Here is a 23,208-nt window from a genome sequence, read left to right on the forward strand (position 1 = left end):
TATTGAACACCCTCAGTGCAAGGAAACACTTGTCACCCTCAACTTGCCTTTCCCATGCTTGAGCCCCTGTTAGCACAGAAGGCGGCCATTCAGCCCATCGTGAATGTGCTGGTTCTCAGAGCTATCCAATTAGTCCCATAGCCCTGCAAATTTGTTCCCTTCAAGTGGTAAACCAATTTCCTTTTGAAAGTTATTATTGAATCTTCCACCACCCTTTCAGGCAGTGCATTCCAGATCATAACACGCCCTACCCATTTAAGTATCTTGTCCATCTCTACAACACCCCCTCCCAGCAACACTGCAATCAGGCTGCGACGTTGTAATTTCTGTTGGAGTGTATCAATGGTAAGAGTTTCTCCACAACACTTTAGAACAAATTTCCAATTTTGAGAAGGATTTTCATGGTGCTAAATGTGAAATTTATTCAAAATATAATAAATACAAGTGCACTATTTCTCTGCAGTGTACTTTTTACAGAACATTTTAAAGTCAATAAATAGCAATGTTAATAATGCTATGCATTTTCAATTTTAAATACAAGAACTGGAATATGTATGTACACAAAGTGCAAAGCCCAGACAACACTCTGCTGTCAGCTGAAGAAGTGTCTTTGGCAGAGTAACCTTTCGACTTCATAGTTACAAATCACTTGGAGTTGGGAATTTTTCATATCTCAAGCAGAGGATTGGGATAAACCTTAGTGGTTAGATGGGTTTGGATGACGTAGTGTGGGAGGAGGCTCGTTTAAGCTTTCAGTGTATGTATTGGACATCAACTTTCTGGAAGGCAGTAGGCCATTCAGCCCCTCGAGCCTGCACCATCATTCAATTAGATCATGGCTAACCTGTACCTCATCTCCATTTACCCGCCTTTTCTCTTAGTTTCTGTAATGGTAGCTGACCGATCTTTGTTATCTTCTAAAGGAATCAAAAGAAAACGCTGGCACTGTGAAATAGAAACAGTAAGTGGTGGACAAATGTGGTGTATCCGTCTGCTTCTGGTACAGGATGAACCAGAGTAGGGAATGAGCAAGTAGAACAGAGGCAATGCAGATCGCATCACGAAGATAAATCCGGTATTAAGTGCAGCTTGTTAGCTTCGCAGTGTTGGGACACAGGTTTGCTTGCACCTGCTCTTTGCTGTGCAGTGAGCTTGTGTTGGAGTGTTGTCTTTGTTGCAGGGAGTAAGGAGGAGGTGCTAACCCAAGAACCTTGTTCCTGTGCTCCTGTTGGCTCAGCATTCCTCCTGGAGGCCTGAGAACTGGTCCATGTGATGCCTGGCTGGGGAAAATCTATGGCAAAGGAGCAAAAACAGTAGAAGAACTTGCAATGTTCAGCATCCCCCAAGCATTGAGCATGAGAATTTGTCTATGGGTTCTGTGGCCTGGCATCTCAGCTGGCAAAGGAAAGGGCCGGCTGTGACTGGAAGCTTGCTGATAGACACTCCTGATGTTTGCTTGATGTAAGTGACAGGACCATCGTTTATCTAGATTGAAGGTAATTCTGCATAAAGAGATGGGACGTGGCAGGGGATGAAAAGAGATTCTTTCCAACTTTTTGGGATGTGGCGTTTGATCCTCCCTTTACCAATGTGTCTGGCCAGTGTTGATTTGTTTCTGACTGACTCCAAGTCCATAGCACGTGGCTGCTCACAGTTCTACATTGGTGTGCAGAAAAGTGCAATCTCATTGAACGAGATCCAAGAGGGGCTGATGTGGTTAATGGAAAAAAATATAATGCTTGCAGGAGCGTGTGCTTTTGAGGTTTAGGTTCAGCAGGGTGAGAGGGAAGAACACGGGGAACTTTCTGTATCTAATCTGTTTTACATCTGACCGAGGAATGGCCTTTTTTGCTGACACCAAGTGCCAAAAGTATTTAATTGACAGTCACTAACCTCTCTCCCTTAGATGAGTTCCAAAAAAAATTCACAACTATTTTAAATACAGCCGTAGCTAAACAATGATTTTCGACAGTGGAAGGTGTCAAAGGTTGAAGTTTCTTTCTCTGGTTTGGAGGCTCATTTCAGCCAGTCTCCAAATGGATATCTTTTTAAAACCAAGTGCTATTTTTTTTAAAGTTTCTTTTGGACTGTTGGGTTGAACAGATTTTCTAACACTGAGCGTGGCCGGTTTCAGCAACTGGTTGCAACAACGTGGGAATCCATGTGCCGACGCAGGTATTTCGCAAAGTCCGCTTGAGTTTGGGAAAGAACTTGGTTGATGAGAGACTTTGGCAACCAGCCCTAAAATAGAAAGAAAAATGAAGTCATTTAATCAGTCAGATGTTGTGAAAGCTTTTTGGTTTCTGTACGACTCCGGTATCACCTCACTTGCTCACTGCAAAAAGACGTGAGTAAAGGATGTTAAATATCTGAATGTTTTGCTTTTTTTTGCATTTCCCTGTTGTCTTGGAATCATGCAGCGCAGATGGAGGCCATTCGGCCCATTGTGCCTGTGCCAGCTGTTTGAAAGAGCTGTCCAATTAGTCCCACTCCCTTGCGCTTTTCCCATAGCCCTGCAAATTTTTCCTTTTTCAAGTATTTATCCAATTCCCTTTTGAAAGTTACAACTGAATCTGCTTCCACCACCCTTTCAGACAGTGCGTTCTGGTTTGTTCTGAAACAACCGAGAATTAAATCCCCCTTTCTGACTAGTTTAAAATCTGATGCTCGCAAGGATTGACCAGCCCCCCAAACACCACCTTAAATATCCAGTCACCCCACCACTGGCCCACCGTGACTGCAGTATGTACTAGCTACAGGTTGCACTGCAGCAACTCACCAAGGCTTCTTCGACAGCACCTCCCAAGCCAGTGACCTCCACTACCTGGAAGGACAAGGTCAGTAGGTGCATGGGAACATTATCATCTTCAAGTTCCCCTCCCAAGTCTCTCAGCATCTTGACTTGGATGTATATTGGCCATTGCTGGATCAAAATCCAGGAGCTCCCGACCCAACAGCACTGTGGGCGTACCTTTACCACACGGACTGCAGCGATTCAAGAAGGCGGCTCGCCACCACCTTCTCAAGGGCAACTAGGGATGGGCAATAAATGCTGGCCTTCCCAGCGCCGCCCATATTCCAAGAAGGAAAATAAAAGGGAAGAGCCTTGAATTTTAAATCCATTGCAGCAGTGGGAGTGTCCAAGCTTTTTGTCTGAGTGGGCTGCTTAGTTGCAGCGAATGGAGCTTTGTGGACCATGCTTAAAGCAATGTTGCCACCAGTTTGCACCCAGTTGAGGTGGTTAACACGTGGTCTGTTTTCAACTGAATCTGCGGAGGAAGTTGATCTACTTGAAGCCTCAAAGAAAACAAGGTGATTTTTTTTTTTAGGAACATTTGAAACAGCAGTAGGCCATTCAGCCCCTTGAGCCTGTTGCGCCATTCAATAAGATCAAGGCTGATCTGCACCTAGTATCATAGAATGGTTACAGCACAGAAGGAGGCCATTCAGCCTGTCGAACCCATCCCAGCTTTCCAAGAGCAATCCAGCTGGTCCCACTCACCCACCCTTTGCCTGTAACCCTGCAAATTTTTTCCCTTCAAGTACTTTTCCAATTCCCTTTTGAAAACCACGATTGAATCTGCCTCCACCACCCTTTCAGACAGTGCATTTCAGATCATAAACACTTGCTGCGTAAAAACATTTTGCTTCCTGATTTTGCTCCTGAATGGCTGAGCGGTAATTTTAAGATTATGTTCCCTTGTTCTTGATTTCCCCCACCAGAGGAAATAGTTTCTCTGTATCTTCCCCATCAAATCCTTTTAACATTTTAAGCACCTCGATCACGTCACCATCAATCTTCTATACTCGAGGGAATGCAAGCCAAGTTAATGCAACCTGTCATTTAACCCTCCATGCCCTAGTATCATTCTGGTGCTTTTTCCCCTGTATCTCCTCTTCCCCCGTCTCCAAAGTTAAACTCCAGCTCATCAGCCGAGCCTCATCATGTACACTGTTCAATGTTGATCAGTTCATACCTGCAGTTAACGATGTCAACTTGTTAACTACAGGTCTGGATGGAGACTATGGGAATTCACTGAAGGTTGACAGAGGAGGATTGGAAAATGTCCGTTATTTTGACCAAGGAACTATCTACGACAGAATTAAGTTATTGCTTGAGAACTTTCCTCTGTGCTGTTGCTGAATTAGTTAAGTTAGTGACATGATGCTTTTTGCAGCATGTGCAAGACTTTGAAATGTCAATTTGTCATATTTCATTAATGAGTAGGTGGTTATATTGGAAACCTGTAGGTCAAAGAAGACGTTCAAGCACAAGCTGACTTGACTAATTGTGCAGTCATACTGAAAATACTATCTTTTACATCAGTCTGCTGTATATCTAACACTCCACTCATCATTCAACTCCTGGGGGAGTGCAAAGTGCTGCACATGTATACCTAAATCAGCATCCAGAACTGTTAACCTCTCATCCTTTTTAACTTGGCTTTGCCAACTTGCCTTCAGATCAATGCTCAGCAGCCATGTGAACTTGGTCTTGTTTGGATCATCTGCCATTGGACGGAGGACAATGCAAGTGGGTCCGTTCTCAGCCCTGCAATTAGAACAAGGTAAGTCAACAAAGTACAACTGAAGATGAAGTAAGGCAACAAATGTGTGTATGGAAACCAGGTCACATGGCAGCAGAATGCGAGATTGATTGTACCAGGGTTGTCATTGGCCCTAATTGCCTTATCTAGAATAAGAAGTTGTACGTTAGTTTTCCTTCAGCGTATCAGAGCTGATGTATGTTCTGATCACCATTTATACTTGATGTAGCCTGAACCAGACAAAAACTTGCATTTATATCGCACCTTTTAACATAACTAATTGTCCCAAGGCACTTCACAGGAGCGTTATTAGACAAAATTTGATATATTAGGACAGGTCACCAAAAACTTGGTCAAAGTGGTAGGTGTTAAGCAACGTCTCAAAGGAGGCGAAGTAGAGGGGCCAAGAGATTTAGGGACGGAATTCCAGAGCTTTGGGCCTAGACGACTGAAGGCACAGCCGCCAATGGTGGGGGGTGGAGAGAAGGAAATAGGGAATGCACAAGAGGGCAGAGTTGGAGGAAAGCAGAGTTGGAGGAGGGTTGTAATGCTGGAGGAGGTCAGAGATAAGGAGGGGTGAGACCATGGAGGGTTTTGAACACAAGGATGAGAAATTTTAATTTGAAGCGTTGCTGGACCGGGAGCCACTAGTTCAGCGAGTACAGGGTTGATGGAAAGCATGTCAGCAGCAAAAGCGAGTGACTCGTGGGAGGTAATGCAGTGAAAGCTACGTTTGGAGCTGTAATATGCAAGCAGTGGTGCAATCTAATAAAACCAGCACACATGCACTTACCTGGTGACGACAGCCATTCTGTTGGAAGCAGAAACAACAAGCAGATAAGCGTTGCAGAGACGAGTATAACGCAATGCTATTGGTATTTAACAGTACACCATATGTTAAAATGAATTCTAGGTAATGAATGGGGCCACCAATCTGAAATGGCTCCGACTGAAGAACTGTTAAAGCTTTGGTGCTGAAATGCCTGAAAAGATTGACCCTTAAATGTTAGTGAGGGGCAAGGGGGTGGGTGCGAATATTTAGCAGCTTCTGCCAGAGTTAGTACAACTTCAAATTAGATACTGCACAATGTTTATAGCAAGATTTTCTCAAACTCTTAAAGCAGGAGAGCACCAAAGCAGATGGGTGGGGAAATTCTGACCGGATGAGATTGGAACTTGGGTTCGAAAAGCTCCTGGGTCTTTTAAATCTGATTTGGGCGGGGGGAGCCACAACAGGACTCCCAATATCCAAATGTGCAAATTAGTATCTGGATGCGGAATATATAACTGTTGAAACAATGAGCGACCTTCTCCGATCTCCTGGGGTCACTCAGTTGGTAGATGTTTTTAACTCTGCTTAGATTTTGTTACCTTATGAAACCGTTTTGCTCTGGCATCATGTCGCAATGCGTGGCCATCCCTGCAAGGAAGCAAGTCGAGCCGCGCCTCTTGCAGTGGCGCACGCTCACAAAGTCCCGTGGGCTGACCATGTTGCCCGCAGTGTCCGCGGCAACCTCGTGGGTAACCATGGTTTGCTTGTCGATCTTTTGCAGTATCTGAAAAGTTCAAATTTATATATTTTTGGAAACTGGCATGAAATCGATGCTTCTGGAGTGTGAGAGAGGATGGAATTGAGCTTGGGCTTTGGTCGCTTATGCCTTGTTTGGCCAAAGCTCATCTCCGGCCTGAGCGAGCTATAATTATCATGCAATCACAGCACCAAAAGAAGCCATTCGGCCCATCGCGTCTGCCGGCCGAAAGAGCTATCCAGCCTAATCCCACTTTTCAGCTCTTGGTCCGTAGCCTTGCAGGTTACGGCACTTCAAGTGCACATCCAAGTACTTTTTAAATGCGATGAGGGTTTCTGCCTCTACCACCCTTTCAGGCAGTGAATTCCAGACCCCTAGCACCCTCTGGGTGAAAAAAAATTCTCCTCAGCTCCCCTCTAATCCTTCTACCAATTACTTGAAATTTATACCCCCTGGTCACTGACCCCTCTGCTCAGGGAAATAGGTCCTCCCTATCCACTCTAACTAATCCCATCATAATTTTATACACCTTAATTAAATCTCCCTCAGCCTCCTCTGTTCCAAAGAAAACAACCCCAGCCGATCCAATCTTTCCTCATAGCTAAAATTCTCCAGCTCTGGCAACATCCTCGTAAATCTCATCTCTACCCTCCCTAGTGCAATCACATCTTTCCTGTATTGTGGTGACCAGAACCGTACGTAGTACTGTAGTTGTGGCCTATCTAGTGTTTTGTACAGTTCTAGCATAACGTCCCTGCTCTTATATTCTATGCCTCGGCTAATAAACGAAAGTATCCATATGCCTTCTTAACCGCCTTATCTACCTGTCCTGCTACCTTCAGAGATCTGTGGACATGCACTCCAAGGTACCTCACTTCCTCTACACCTCTCAGTATCCTCCCATTTATTGTGTATTCCCTTGCCTTGTTTGCCCTCCCCAAATGCATTACCTCACTTCCCCAGATTTAATTCCATTTGCCACTTTTCTGCCCCCTATCCAGTCCATTGATATCTTCCTGCTGTCGACAGATTTGTTCTTCACAATGAACCACATGGCCAACCTTTTTATATCATCTGCAAACTTCTTAATCATGCCCCCAACACTTAGGTCTAGATCATTGATATATACCACAAAAAGCAAGGGACCTAGTACTGAGCCCTGTGGAAACCTATTGGAAACAGCCTTTCAATCACAAAAACACCAGTCGACCATTACCCTTTGCTTCCTGCCACTGAGTCAATTTTGGATCCAACTTGCCACTTTCCCTTGGATCCCATGGGCACTTACTTTCCTGACCAGTCTGCCATGTGGGACCTTGTCAAAAGCCTTGCAAAATCCATGGAGACTACATCAAATGTGCTACCCTTGTCGACCCTCCTTGTTACCACCTCAAAAAAATTCAATCAAGTTAGTCAGACAAGACCTTCCCTGAACAAATCCATGCTGACTGTCTTTGATTAATCCGTGCCTTTCTAAATGACGATTAATACTGTCCCTCAGAATTTTTTCCAATAATTTGCCTACCACTGAAGTTAGGCTGACAAGCTTGTAATTACTTGGTCTATCCCTTTTTAAGCAACAGTACAACGTTAGCAGTCCTCCAATCCTCCAGCACCACGCCTGTAGGCAGGGAGGATTGGAAAATGGTCAGAACTATTACTGTTTGCTCTTTTGCTTCTCAACAGCCTGGGATACATCTCATCGAGGCCTGGCGATTGATCAACTTTCAAAGATGCTAATTCCTTAATACTTCGTCCCTCACTGTTTATCCCATCCAATATTTCGCACGCTTCTTCCTTAACTACAATCTCTGCATCATCCCCCTCTTTTGTAAAGACAGATGCAAAGTATTCATTAAGAACCATACCCACATCATCTGCCTCCACACTCTGGTTACCTTTTTGGTCTGTTAATAGGCCCGACTCTTTCCTTGGTTATCCTCTTGCTTTTTAAGTAGTTATAAAAAATCCTTGAGTTGGTTTTACTTGCCAATATTTTTTCATGCACTCTGTGCTTTCCTAATTTCATTTTTAATTTCACCCTTGCACTTTCTATACTCCTCGGCTTTCTGCAGTATTGAGCTCTTTGCATCTGACACAAGCTTCCCTTTTTTGCCTTATCCTACCCTGCATGCTCCTTGACATCCAGGGGGCTCTAGATTTGGGAGTCCCACCCTTTTTCTTTGTGGGAACATATTTGCTCTGAACCCTCACTCTCTCCTCCTTGAATGCCTCCCACTGCTCTGACACTGATTTACTTTCAAGTAGCTGTTTCCAGCCCACTTTAGGCAAATCGTATCTCAGCTTTGTAAAATTGGCCTTTCCCCAATTAGAACTTTTAGATTATCATGACAGGTTGCATTAAGAAAAAAATGCTATTCTGCCCCTGGTTGTTTAGCCAATTATCTTAATTGTGTGTCTTCTGGTTATCGATACTCTTACTAGTGGAAACAGTTTCACCCGATCTACTCTACCAAAACCCCTCATAATTTTGAACACCTCTATTAAATCTCCCCTTAACCTTCTCTGCCCTCAGGAGAATAATCCCAGCTTCTCCAGTCTCTCCACATAACTGAAGTCCTTTAATTCTTGCTGCTCTTAATGCGGCCAAGTTCACCCAACTGCTGTGAAGAACTTGCAGTCCAGACCTCGGTGCGACCATGATTAGTTTTGTGGGGAGAGTGCAAAGTCGTACTTCAGTGGACAAATGTTTGCAGAAAATACTATGGATAAGCAGCTTGCTGGAAGCTTTCAAAATTTAGCACTACAAAGATGTCACCAACAAATTGTTCTTCATGGTGGGGATGAAAGGGTTTGGGAGGGTGGGGTCATGAGGGAAGAGAGCAGAGAAAATGCCAAATGAAAATCAGTGTAGCCACATTTCTTTTAATTCATTATAGGGATGTGGGCGTCACTGGCATGGCTGGTATTTATTGCCCTGAAGTGATTGGCCTGCTTCTTGAACCATTGCAGTTTTCTTATTAGTGGTTAGCTACAACTGAGTGGCTTTCTAGGCCACTCCAGAGGGAATTGTGGGACTGCAGACACAGAAAGGCCAGACTGAGTAAGGATGACAGGTTTCCTTCCCTGAAGGACATGAGTGAACCAGTTGGGTGGACATTAGTTAACCAGTTGGGCTGCAGGTCTGGCTATTCAAATCTCAAATGTGCCCAGCACCCAAGTGTGCAATTCATTAATTTGTTGCATTTATTCCTTTTAATGCCCTATTTTTAACTTGTGTTCCATTTACAACACATGAACAGAACAGTGTTCCTCCAACGACGAGTTGAATGTAAGTCACTTGATTTTCCATAGTGTCCTTTTTGACTTGGTCTCTGTACTTCTGCAACTTTTGGCACTTGTGAATAGAACTGATCATTTCCACAAACCATCCGTTGATAGTCAGCACTTTGGTTGAATTGCGTAAAGACTTTGCATGGATGTGTGCTTGGATTAGAATTGATTGTAGCCCCATGGAATATTGACCCTTGAAAGGCTATATTTATCTCAGCATAATTCTAGTTTGGAAACACTGTTTTAAAGTGGGCTATGATTGTGCCTCTGTTGAATATCTTACCGTCACTTGTTTAACGTTTGGGTTCCACTCTCCCATTTGTTCAACTTTGTCAAACAGCTCACTGTAGAGTAGATCTGAGGGCTTGTCCATCACAACCTCAAGCTTGAACACTTTGCCAATGTCTGGAAGCATTTTACTGACCACTTTATCGCCATTTGCCTGTTAAAAATTCAAAATGTTAAATTCTTCACTCAATTCACAACATAGGAACGTTAAGAACAGGAGTAGGCCATTCAGTCCCTCGAGCCTGCTCTGCCGTTCAATGAGATCATGGCTGATCTGTGCCTCAACTCCATTTACCCACCTTTGCTCCATATCTCTTGATGCCCTTTCTTAATCTATCGATCTCGGTCTCAAAAGTTCCAACAGACCCAGCATCCACAGCCTTTTGTGGGAGAGAGTTCCAGATTTCTACCACCCTTTGTGTTAAAAGAAAATTTGTGTCCTTAGCTTAAAACCTTCATTGTGAGAGCAGAGATGGCTTAACGGTGGCTTGTTCCAGCAGGCATGATTGGTGTTGAATAATTTTGTACTGATTCTGGAATTCTGGGTGCCGATGACTGAATTCTCACCCGCTAACTACCTCTTGATCACTGTTACTATAGGTCTCTGATTCACCGGGTTACAAGTGGCAACTGCATAGTCTGTTCAAAGCACTGAGCATGTAGACTTGTTGAAGACCATTGTTGATTTGACCACTCAGTTCATGATCAAACCTAATGCAAATGCTGAGCAGGAGCCAGGTCACCAAAGGAAAGCGCACTTGATGGCAACATTTATGATTGGTCGCAATTCGTTATCAAGCTGCTAAAGTGTTTTAAAGGGAGGTTCGTAGCAACCCAGAGAAGCTCCAATCGAACTTGCTAACTTTTGGGGTCTGGTAAATGGTAAAATGCACATGTGCAATATTGCTGGACATTACTTGGGGCACCTGAAACCGTACATTCAATTTAAGAAGCTGTTGCCACTGAAACCGAAGTCTTAGCCGATAGTTTCAAGTGCTAGTGCCTTACTGGCCCATCATTTTTCTTCTGTGCCTTTTTCATGTTTTCATGAGTCTTTTAACAAGAATTTAGCAGGAGACTTCATGTGAAAATAGCTTTAACACTCCAGAAACGGACTCCTTCAACCTCTGGACACCCCAAAGTGCTTCACAGCCAATGAAATACTTAGTGCCGTCATTGTTGTAATGTAGGAAACACGGCAGCCAATTTGCACGCAGTAGATTTAGATTGGTTGGTCGAGGAATAGATTTTGGTCAGAGCACCTGGGAGAACTCCCCTGCTCTCTTCACATAGTACGATAGGATCTTTATGTCCACCTGAAAGGGCAGACGGAACCTCGGTTTAACATCTCATCCAAAAAGTGGCACCTCCGACAGTGCCGCACTCCCTCAGCACCACACTGAAGGGTCAGCCTGGATTTTGTGCTCAAGTCTCTGGAGTGGGGCTTGAACCCACAACCTTCTGACTCAGGTAAGAGTGCTACCACTGAACCACGGCTGACAAGAATCAGGGCAGAGTGGAGGCAAGAAAGCCAGTTCATTATGATCCATGCTCTGGCTTATGGTCACTGAATAAAGAAGTTAAGTTTGTTTTTACGACCTTGGATGTCACGATTTTTACCTTTTTTGGCATTGCATTTCACTAATTTGGCCTTTTTCTTCATTGAAAACTGCAAACGGGGGGCCTTAATTTGTGGCATGTTCTTCTACTTATTAGTAATTTAAATGAGCTATAACTGTAAGGCAACTTCTGTGAGATATGACTACCTTCAAAAAAGGAAACAATGTCTTTAAGATTGGCTGAATGGAAATATTGCAACAGAACTCACTCCTTCAATCTCTGTCTTCCATCCACTTGAGTCTTGAAGAATGGAGAGGGATTTGTGGAGTGCTTCTTCACCCTGCTTAACATAGGCCATTTCTGCTTCAGTATATGGCTTCTCTTCAAGCCTACAACCTTGTGGGGGAGGGGGAATAAAAAGCAAATGCTAATTAGTGTTGCGCATTCAGAATAGAGGTGGTAGATCATCCTGGTGTACTGCTGTCATCTCTCAGACCCTCTTGCATCCTTATTCTTGATGTCCTGCAGTTGCTTTTTTGAACCTTTGTCCGTCTTACTGCTTTTAGAATTAGTAAGCTTGGTGTAAACTCATCATGACTTAGTTACGTGCTTGACTGGCCTTGAATCTACACCGAGATTTCTCCGTTTCTTTTTTAAAACATTCATTTGAAGTAACTTGAAATTGTGAGATGCATTACTGCACTGGCGTATTTGTCTCTGACGATTTAGTTTATCCAAACTGGAAGAATTAGTTCTGTTTTCCCCCCGGCAACTATACAAAACAGATGGCCAGCCTTTAGGTCAAGCATCCTTATGGTGGAGGGTGGGTGGGGGGAGAGGAGAGAGAAGAACTGGTCTTGACTCATTTTCTTGGTCTTGAGAGACTTGAATATAAATGTCATTGGCATTGTCCAAGCATGCAACAACAGCTGGTGCTCAGTCTTCGAGTGCCTTAGACTCCCTGCGGTCGGTATTAGTAGCTGACCTGAGTGACTGATGCCTTATTGGGACAGCAAAGTGGGAATTGCCCCTGTGCCACTAATTTAAAATAAAAATGTTACATCCATTCTGCTGAACTAATTAGGAAGCACAGTTCTTAAGATTCATGAACTGTATTGCACCCTAGAGTGCTTTTGTCATGGATCTGACTAACTTTTTTTTTAATAAGCTCAATTTCCTCAATGAAAGCTTGGGTCGGGAAGGGATGAGTGTGGAAAAGTGATCATAGAATCTTTTAGCACAGATGGAGGCCAGTCGGCCCATTGTTCCTGTGCCGGCCCTTTGCAAGAAATATGAATTAGTCCCACTCACCTGCTCTTCCCCTTAGCCCGTTTTTTTCAAGCATATATCCAATTCCCTTTTGAATCTGCTTCCACCAGCCTTTCAGGCAGTGCATTCCAGATCATAACTCGAGCTGAAACAGTGTGCAAAGTACCACATGGCCACCCGAATGACTTGCATAGAATTACATAGAATGTACAGCACAGAAACAGGTCATTTGGCCCAACTGGTCCATGCTGGTATTTCTGCTCCACACAAGCCTCCTCCCATCCCTCCTCTTAGCTTATCACCATACCCTTCTATTCCTTTCTCCCTCGTGTGTTTATCTAGTTCGCTCTTAAATGCGTCTATGCTATTTGCTTCAACTACTCCTTGTCGTAGCGAGTTCCAAGTTCGAACCACTCTGAGGGAAGAGGTTTCCCTGAATTCCCTATTGGATTTATTAGTGATTATTTTATATTTATGGCCCCTAGTTTTGGTGTCTCCACAAGTAGAAACATCTTCTCCATGTCTCCCCTATCAAACCCTTTCATAATCTTAAAGACCTTCTATTGGATCATGCCTCAGCCGCCTTTTCTGCAGAAAAGAGCCCCAGCCTGTTCAATCTTTCCTGATGGGTATAACCCCTCAGTTCTGGTATCACTCTTGTCAATCTTTTTTGTACCTTACCCAGTGCCTGTGTATCCTTTTCATAATATGGAGACCAGAACTGTATACAGCATTCCAAGTGTGGTCTAACCAAAGTTCTACACAAGTTTATCATAACTTCTCTGCATTTCCATTCTATCCCTCTAGAAATGAACCCGAGTACTTGGTTTGCCTTTTTTCTGGCCTTATTAACCTGCGTCACTCCTTTGTGATTATTGTATCTGTACTCCTAGATCCCTTTGCTCCTTTACCCCATTGAGAATCTTATTTTCCAAGGAGTTTGTGGCCTCTTTATTCATCCTACTAAAACGCACCATCTCTCATCTACTTAGAAATTCATTTGCCATTTACACACCTTTTGTACAAGTTTCTTAATGTCGTCTTGTATTGCTGAACCCTTAAAGCTAATCCAGAAATATTAAAAAAAGAACCACAGAAGTGAAAACAGAGCACTCAAAACATCTGTACTCACTGATTAAGGAGCTCCTTCTGCGGACTTGATTGACCCAAGTGCTGGGCCCCTGACTCTGAAGCCTGAGGTGATTCAGCTTGTGTCCGAGGGCAGCTACTGCTGTATGCCTCAGCCCTTGAGACAAAAAAAAGCATTCAGTTGTAAACTCTGAATCTTAAATCAGACATGCTGACACTCCCATCCTAAGAGCTGACACTATAAAACAAGTTGGTATTTTAAATAGCCAGTCCTTGCTGCAGTACGCTGTCCCATTCAAGTAGGAAATAGCCCCATCCTTTTCGAAACCAGTGTGCTGCTTCTCTCCAGATAACCCAGTTGCCTTGTGCAGGTTCCTCGAGCCACTTTGAGCATCTATTTGAAGTAGTGATACTTGTAATAGCCTGGGGAGCTTTTGGTGTGGCTTTCTTCACCTGTGGTCCTTGGTGGACTTGCGTGCCTCCAGTCGGGGCTTGCCTGTCCGTGGGACACTAAGGTGAGCTTTCATGCTGGTCCCTTGTTTTCTTGAGTAAATTAAGAAGCATGATTATCCCAGTTTTGATAGTTCAATTAAGATGTAACTAAACACACCGTAATAGATCTGCTGGTTCTATATAGGAATAGGCCATTCAGCCCCTCGAGCCTGTTCAACCATTCTATCAGATCATGATTGATCTGTACCTCAACTCCATTCCAGCCTTCGATCCACATCCCTTGATACCCTTACCGAACAAAAATACATCGGTCAGTCTTTGAAATTTCAATTGTCGCATCAACCACAGTCTTGTGGGCAAGAGTTGCAGATTTCCATCACCCTTTGTGTGGAAAAAGTGTCTCCTGATTTCACCCCTGAATGGCTGAACTCTAAATGTAAGATTGTGCCTCCTTATTCTGGATTCCCCACCAGAGGAAATAAGTTCTCCGTGTCTCCCTGATCGAATCTGTATCATTTTTCTTTTAAAAGACCTTGATCTGATCAAATCACCCCCTCAAGCTTCTAAACTGAAGGGAATACAAGACAAGTTTATGCAACCTGTTATTTTGCTATGAAGACATGCTTGGTTTCCACTTGCCAAATGCCCACAGTGGAAAGATTGAGGCCTGGAGCTTGTTTGGGTAATTGCAGCCACAGACATTTGGTTCACTCCACGGAGCAGCGTCCTACCAAGTGACTCTTGTACAAGAGAGGTTGAGGTTCTCAATTGATTGAAAATAGTGAAACTCTTTGTAAGATTGGTGGGGAGTCCAATCGTCTTGAACTCTTTGTATCCTCTTCCAATTTTAGGGTTAAATGTTCGACACTACAGACTGCCTATGTCTACAGAAAACTATTTGTAAAGTACATCTAGTCGGTTTTTCTTGGCCTCCTGTTTGGGGGCAGAAGTATCACCAGTTGGAGACTCCCACAGAAATACAGCAAAGCTGAAAGCCCCTACCAACAGTCAGTGCATCGACCGCACTTGGTGTCGCTCTGTGTCCTTGCGGTAGGACAGCAGTGAATACGCTGTGAAGGACACCTTGATAGGAGATGGAAAATTTATGGGTTCAACCACAATGATGGTGAGGTCATTCTTGGCAGTTGCTGATGACTGGCAGGAATCTCAAATGAATTGGGCAGCAACAGCTGCTTGTGTAAGGAAGTTTAAATGAGTATTATTGGTGTACTTCCTTTTTTAAAAGCACTGACTTTTTTTGTTGTCTGTCAGCAGCTCTCTGCCTTTGAGTTCATCAAGCATCCAAACACACAAGAAGCCAATTCAAAGTCCACCATGCTCCCCCAGCTCCTTTCACAATCTGCTTTTGCTTCTATAGCGGCTGACTATCTTAGAAAGCAGCAGAGTTTACCATTTAATTACCATTAACAAACAGATATGATGTTTCCAATTACCTGTTAGAGTTCGGAAATGCTGGTAAGAGATTGCTGCGCAGAGCTTGAAAGTGGCTGGAATCATCTTGCGTCTTGATCACTGTTTCACTGGAATCTTTTTTTCTGTCCTGTCAGTTCTTTTTTATACGCCCTGTGAAGGACGCATTGATATCAGGCCCAAAATTTATGGGTGTGACCAGAACAATGTCAAGTACACTCTTGACGGCTACTCTCTCCATGCCAGGAATATTCATCAAATTAACCAGGCAGCTACTTGCGTACTTCATCAAGTTGCAATAAACTTCCAGTGCAGGTCCTTAAAGTACATAACCATATTTTTAAGTAAGTTAAGTATTAAAAATGAACTGTTCAGGTGGTCCTCACTGTCACCCAGACATAAAACCAACAAGCATTGTACATGAAGCAAAACAGCTGATGCTTCTCACTCTGGTCCATTTACACTATTGTGTTCCATTTCAAGGAGGTTCCCTTTGCCATGTTCTAGGAAGGAACATAGGAACAGGAGTAGGCCATTCAGCCCCTGGTGCCTGCTCTGCCATTTGACAAGATCATGGCTGACCTGTGATCTAACTCTATACACCTGCCTTTGGCCCATATCCCTTAATACCTTTGGTTGCCAAAAAGCTATCTATCTCAGATTTAAATTTAGTAATTGAGCTAGTATCAATTGCCGTTTGCGGAGGGGAGTTCCAAACTTCTACCACCCTTTGTGTGTAGAAATGTTTTCTAATCTCGCTCCTGAAAGGTCTGGCTCTAATTTTTAGACTGTGCCCCCTACTCCTAAAATCCCCAACCAGCGGAAATAGTTTCTCTCTATCCACACTATCCGTTCCCCTTAATAGCTTGAACTTCGATCAGATAAACCCTTAACCTTCGAAACTCCAGAGACAACAGCCCCAATTTGTGTAATCTCTCCTCGTAACTTAACCCTTGAAGTCCGGGTATCATTCTAGTAAACCTACGTTGCACTCCCTCCAAGGCCAATATGTCCTTCCGAAGGTGCGGTGCCCAGAACTGCTCACAGTACTCCAGGTGTGGTCTAACCAGGGTTTTGTATAGCTGCAGCATAACTTCTGCCCCCTTGTACTCTCGTCCTCTAGATATAAAGGCAAGCATTCCATTAGCCCTGTTGATTATTTTCTGCACCTGTTCATGACACTTCAATGATCGATGTACCTGAACCCCTAAGTCCCTTTGGACATCCACTGTTTTTAACTTTTTACCATTTAAAAAGTACCCTGTTCTACCCTTTTTTGATCTAAAGTGGATGACCTCACATTTGTCTACATTGAATTCCATTTGCCACACTTTTGCCCATTCACCTAATCTATCAATATCGCTTTGTAATTTTATGTTTTCATCTGCACAGCTTACAATGCCACCAATCTTTGTGTCATCGGCAAACTTAGATATGAGACTTTCTATGCCTTCATCGAAGTCGTTAATAAATATTGTGACTAATTGAGGCCCCAAGAGACAGATCCCTGCGGGACTCCACTGGTCACATCCTGCCAATGTGAGTACCTACCCAATATCCCTACTCTCTGTCGCCTTTCGCTCAGCCAACTTCCTAACCAAGTCCTTCGATTCTATGGGCTTCCATCTTCGCTAACAGTCTCTTATGTGGGACTTTATCAAATGCCTTCTGGAAGTCCATATAAATAACATCATTGACATTCCCCATTCCACTACTTTAGTCACCTCTTCAAAAAATTAATTCTAAATCCAAGTCATGCTAAATCCAAGTTGTCCCATGTGGAAGCACCGACTCCCAAATATCTGGCTGAGAATGGCACAAGAACCAATTCTTGGTGCAAAGACCCAATGCAACTGCCGTGTGTAACCAAGCAGTCCTGCTTTTAGGACGACTTGTGCAGTTGCATGGCTTCATGGAAAGCCTGGAGAATGGTAAGGAATCCAGCTACAGCCCTGAACTCCTGCGGGGAGTAGCTTATCTTCAGTGAGGGAAAGGTATCTAATCAGTGCAGTCATTGTGGGCTGTGAAGTTTGTAATATGGCAGTCCACTGCACTGATAACTTGAATGTGCTCTGACATTTGCAGAAGGCCTATTTGGCCATACTTGCGAGTCAATCCTTGGCGTGTCACGACCCATAGCCAACAGTGCAGCAATTTTTTCCTTCTCATGTAAGACTGCCCAAAAACTTCAAAAGTACTTATTGGCTGCAAAATGTGTTTAGATGTCCTGAAAGGCGCTGTATAAATGCAAGTCTGTCTTTTACTATAACTTGAGTATGCCATGAAATGCATGTTAAATGGTAGCACTGAGTTTCAAGGCCCATGATTTAAACATTCAGTGAGCCCATAACATGGCTTCTACAAGTCCTGTAAGATTTCACACTTCACTGCTAATTCCTTGGATCCTGAGGGTGGCTTCTCTCTGCAGATAAACAGTTATCACTTCAAAATGAGCTAAACTGTGCTGAGAAGGACAAATTGCATGTGGATGGACGAATTGGGACGGCCCTCAGAATGGACCAGTGCTGCCTGTATAACTAAATGCAAATAGCACAGCATAGCCACATCCTGGAGAACAGCTTAAATTGACATTGGCCAAAATTCCTTGAGCACAAATTGGACCTTCATAACATCCCACTCACCCATCACCCCTGTTCTCATTGACCTGCATTGGCTCCCGGTCCAGCAATGTCTCAAATTTAAAATTCTTAACCTTTTTAAACCCCTCCATGGCCTCGCTCCTCCCTATCACTGTCACCTCCTACAACTCTCTGAGATCTCTGCGTTCCTCCAATTCTGGCCTCTTGTGCATCCCCGATTTTCATCGCTCCACCGTTGGTGGCTGTGCTTTCAGCTGCCTCGGGCCCTCAGCTTTGGAATTCCCTCCTGAAACCCCTCTGCCTCTCCACCTCCTGCTTCAACATGCTCCTGAAAACCTACCTCTTTGACCGAGCTTTTGGTCACCTGTCCGAATAGCTTGTGGCTCGGTGTCAAATGTTTGATAACACTTCTGTGAAGCATCGTGGAATGTTTTACGATGTTAAAGGTGCTCTATCAATGCAAGTTATGATGAATATATGCAGTCTTGTACAAGACACACTAAAGGTAAAAGTGATTGATTAATCATTAAAAATGTTCCCTTTATTCAATTTACCTCTTCTAGCAGATCTCCCATGGCATTGCTCCTGTTGATTTGAAGGCTATGCTAAAGCTAAGTGTGACAATGAAGGAAGTGCCTGCTAAATAGGACTTGTATTTTAAAATGTTAGATTATATTGAGAAAGCAGCTTTACTATACAAGAGTAAATATCAGCAGGCAATTTGAAGTTGGCATCAAACTATGGAAGTGGTTGTGTATTGTTTAATGTGTGCTCTACTGGCAGTCAAGCTGGCTGAATGCTTGAATTTTGGATAGGTAGTAATGCTGCATTTCGATCTTGCTGCAAGGAGAGGCGTATCTCACCTGAGGTGAGGTGGGCACTAGGGCTGGTACCTCACACGGGATGCTAGTTGCCTCTTGGCCTGGTCATTACTATCATTGTGTACTAATCCATTAATACATCAATACATCAGTCCTGTACTGAGGGAGTCCTGCTTTGCCGGAGGTGCAGTCTTTCAGATGAAACATTAAACTCGGCCTGCCTGTTCTGGTGCTTCATGTAGATGCAAAAATCCCGTTGCACTATTGAAAGCCAAGCAGTGAGTTTGCCTGGTGCCCTGGCCAATATGAATCCAAAGGATTTGCAGGAGTGCCAGTATGTGTAGTGATTTACCCCTCTACAGAATTCATACTTTGGACGCCTAACAACAAATGCAAGTTATTGTGGTTACCAGTTCCACAAGACACTTCACAGGAGCATTATCAGACAGAATCTGTCAGTGAGCTGCATAAGGAGATATTGGGACAGGTGACCAAAAGCTTGGTCAAAGAGAGAGGTTTTAAGGAATGTCTTAAAGAAGGAGAGACTTGGGCAGGAAAATCCAGAGCTTGAAGCCAAGGCTGCCAATGATGGGGCGAAGGAAATCTGGGATTACATAGAATGTACAGCGCAGAAACAGGCCATTCGGCCCAACAGGTCCGTGCTGGTGTTTATGCTCCACATGAGCCGCCGACTTCATCTAACTCTGAGCTTATCCTTCTGCTCCTACTCCTTTCTCCCTCGCGTTCATCTAGTTTCCCCTTAAATGCATCGATGCTCGTCGCCTCAAGTACTCCTTGTGGTAGCAAGTTCAACATTCCAGCCACTCTCTGGGTAAAGAAGTTTCTCCTGAATTCCCTATTGGATTGATTAGTGACTATTTAATATTTATGGCCCTTAGTTGTGGTCTCTCTAAAAGTGTAAGGATTCTTACAACACCAGGTTATAGTCCAACTGTTTTATTTGGAAATCACAAGCTTTCGGAGGCTTTCTCCTTCGTCAGGTGAGCAACCACTTGCTCACCTGACGAAGGAGAAAGCCTCCGAAAGCTTGTGATTTCCAAATAAAACAGTTGGACTATAACCTGGTGTTGTAAGAATCCTTACATTTGTCAACCCCAGTCCATCACCGGCATCTCCACATCATCTCTAAAAGTGGCAACATCATCTCAACATCTACCCTGTCAAAACCTTTAATAATCTAAAAGACGTCTATGAAGGTAACCCCTCAATCTTTCCTGATTAGGTACAACGTCTCAATTCTGGTATCCCAGTAAATTTTTATTGCACCTTCTCCGGTGCCACGTCATCCTCCTTGTAATACGGAGACCAGAACTGTGACAAGTGTGGTCTAACCAATTTTCTAAAGAAATTTAACATAACTTCTCTGCTTTTAAATTCTATCCCTCCAGAAATGAACCCCAGTGCTTGGTTTGCTTTTTTTTCTAGCCTCTTTCACCTGCGTGGCTACTTTTAGTGATTTGTGTATCTGTATCCCGAGATCCCTCTGCTCCTCTACCCCATTTAGATTCTTATCCAAGCAGTATGTGGCCCCCTGATTCTTGCAACCAAAATGTCACAAAAGCAAAATGTCATACCTCACACCTATAGAATATTATGGCACAGAACGAGGCCATTCGGGCCATCGTTCCTGTTGAAATTCATTTGCCAATTTTACACGTCCATTCTGCAAGTTTATTAATATCTTCCTGTACTTTGTCGCAGTACTCCTCAGTATTCACTATACCCCCCAATTTGGTGTCGTCTGCAAATGTTGAAATTGTACTTCCGATTTGAGTCCAAATCGTTTGTGAATGGTGAATGATAATGGTGTCAGCAGTGATCCTTGAACACCATTTCCCACCTTTTGTCAGTCTGAGTAACGACCTTCAACTGCCAATTCTCTGTTTTCTGTTTTGTTGCCAGCTTGCTATCCATTCTGCTACTTGTCCCCTGACTCCACATGCTCTGACTGTGGTCATGAGTCTACTATGCAGTACCTTTTATTGAAGACCTTTTGAAAATCCAAATATATTACATCGCTTCACTCGTCTACCCTTTCTATTACTTCAAAGAATTCAATAAGGTTGGTCAAACATGACATTCCCTTTTGAAATCCGTGTGGACTATTCTTTATATATTTTTGGTTTCTAGATGTTTCTCTATTACATCTTTGAGTAGGGATTCTATTATCTTTCCTACCACCGTTAACCTAATTAGTGTATAGTCCCCTGGACAAGTTCTATCTCCCTTTTCAAATATAGGAATCGCATTCGCTGTCTGCCAGTCGTTTGGCACAATTCCCTTTTCTGATTAATTTATATGTATACGTAATAGTGCCTCTGCTACATCTTTAACTACTTTTAATGTGCGTGGATGCAATCCATCCGGACGAGGGGTATTATCCTCTGTTTGATTAGTTTATCAATTACCTCCTCCCTTTCTGTCTTAAATATCTATCTTTTTTGATCTCTTCATCTAATGTCATGCCCACCATGTTAGTCTCCCAGGTAAGTACTGAGGCAAAGTAATTATTTAATATTTCTGCCATTTCAGTCATTACCTGTGAGTTTATTGTGTATCCCTTATTGGCCCTATCCCTATCCAGATGTTTCTTGCTATTGTTGTGTCTGTAGAATACTTTATTGTTATGTTCCTTGATTTGAATTTTGTAGTTTCTCCTGGCCTTCCTAATTGTGTTAACTTTTCTCTAACCTTTTTGTATTCCCCTTTGTCATCCTCTCCATTGTTTATGTACTTAGTGTATGCCTTTTTCTTTAGTTTCAATTTTGCCCTTATTTCTTTATTCATCCATGGTGTATCATTACTGGCTTGTACGGCTTTGCTTTTGAGTGGGATATATTTCTCCTAGACACTCTTGATCACAGTTTTATATGTTTCCTACAGCTGTTCTATTTTTGTTTATCAGTAAATTGTTCCAGTTTGCACAAGAGGCCACAATTGGAGGAACGCTGAGTTCTCGGAGGGTTGTAGGGCTGGGGGAGGTTACAGAGATGGGGACAACTAGTGACTGTTAACTATAGAATCAGAGAACGTTTGGCCCATCCTGCCTGTGCCAGCTCTGAAAGAACTACCCAGTTCGACCTATTTTCCTCCCTTTTCCCCAGAATCTCAAATCTTTGATTTTCAACATTATTATTCACTTCCATTTTTTTAAATAAGAACTATGGTGGATTCTGCTTCAAGGACTGTTTCTGGTTGGACGTCCCATGTCCTCACAATCCTATCTGTTAAAATGGCTCCTAACTTCTACCTTTTTGATCTTGTGATAAAATTGATACACTCTACTCTGGTTGATAAGTCAATAGCTAATTAACTTTTCCCAGCTTGCCTTTATCAAAACCCACAGTAAGTTTGAAGATTGCCATTTAACTTTCTCTGGGCCCCTGCCACTGTACTGAAAAGGCCCTTATCAAAGTCACATGACATCCGATGTGACTGTGACCATGATGAACTATCCCTCCTCGGCCTTTGACACGGTTGACCACACCATCGTCCTCCAACACCTCTCCTCCGCTCGCCCGCTTCCATTCTTATCTCTCCAGTCGTAGCCAGAGAATCACCTGTAATGGCTTCTCTTCCTGCTCCTGCACTGTTAGCTTGGACCCCCCCCTCCATGATCTATCCTGGGCCCCCTTCTACTTCTCATCTGCATGCTGCCCCTCGGTGACCTCACCCGAAAACACGACGTCAGATTCCATATGTACGCTGAGAACACCCAGCTCGACCTCACCACCACTTCTCTTGACCCCTCCACTGTCCAATTTTTCACACTACTTGTCTGAGATGAGCAAAAATTTCCTCCAACTAAATATTGTGAAGACCAAAACCATTGTTTTGGGTTCCTTCCACCGACTCTATCTCTCCCTGGCCACTGTTTAAGACTGAACCCGATTGTTCGCAACCTTACCATCCTATTTGACCCTGAGATGAGCTTCCGACCACATATCCGCTCCATCACCAATACCGCCTACTTCCACCTCCGTAACATCACCCGTCTCCACCCTTGCCTCAGCTCATCTGCTGCTGAGACCCTCATCCATCCCTTTGTTACCTCCAGACGTCATTTCAAACTCTGCTGCCCATATCGTCACTCGCACCAAGTCCCGTTCACCCACCACCTTTGTGCTCGCTGACCTACATTGACTCCTGACATGGGAATGCCTCGATTTTAAAATTCTCATCCTCGCTTTCAAATTCCTCCATGGCCTCGCCCCCCCCCCCCCCACCCCCATCTCTAACGTCCAACAACCCTCCGAGATCTCTGCGTTCCTCCAATTCTTGCCTCTTGCACAAACCCGATTTTAAT

General features: G+C 43.6%; 1 protein-coding gene across 1 annotated transcript; it reads right to left on the reverse strand.

Moving 5' to 3' along the window:
* Positions 1-451: 451 nt before the first annotated feature.
* Positions 452-15,547, reverse strand: LOC137335716 (steroidogenic acute regulatory protein, mitochondrial-like). The gene is made up of 7 exons (XM_068001020.1): positions 15,484-15,547; positions 13,620-13,733; positions 11,487-11,614; positions 9,654-9,812; positions 5,919-6,103; positions 4,459-4,552; positions 452-2,241 (listed from the first exon to the last, which is right to left on the reverse strand). Exons 1-7 carry the CDS (start codon positions 15,545-15,547, stop codon positions 2,131-2,133), a joined length of 855 nt encoding a protein of 284 aa, XP_067857121.1. The 3' UTR covers positions 452-2,130.
* Positions 15,548-23,208: the final 7,661 nt, after the last annotated feature.

This window comes from Heptranchias perlo, chromosome 20, assembly GCF_035084215.1.
Source record: "Heptranchias perlo isolate sHepPer1 chromosome 20, sHepPer1.hap1, whole genome shotgun sequence".
Taxonomy (NCBI): domain Eukaryota; kingdom Metazoa; phylum Chordata; class Chondrichthyes; order Hexanchiformes; family Hexanchidae; genus Heptranchias; species Heptranchias perlo.

Bases quoted from the DNA above. Each gene is read 5' to 3' on its own strand.
- LOC137335716 (XM_068001020.1), bottom strand. From the start codon at position 15,547: ATGATTCCAGCCACTTTCAAGCTCTGCGCAGCAATCTCTTACCAGCAT. The intron at 9,813-11,486 runs GTGAGTTCTGTT...AATTTTTAACAG, and splicing joins GGAAGACAGAGATTGAAGGA to GCAAATGGCGATAAAGTGGT. The intron at 6,104-9,653 runs GTAAGATATTCA...TGAACTTTTCAG, and splicing joins CAAACGTTAAACAAGTGACG to ATACTGCAAAAGATCGACAA.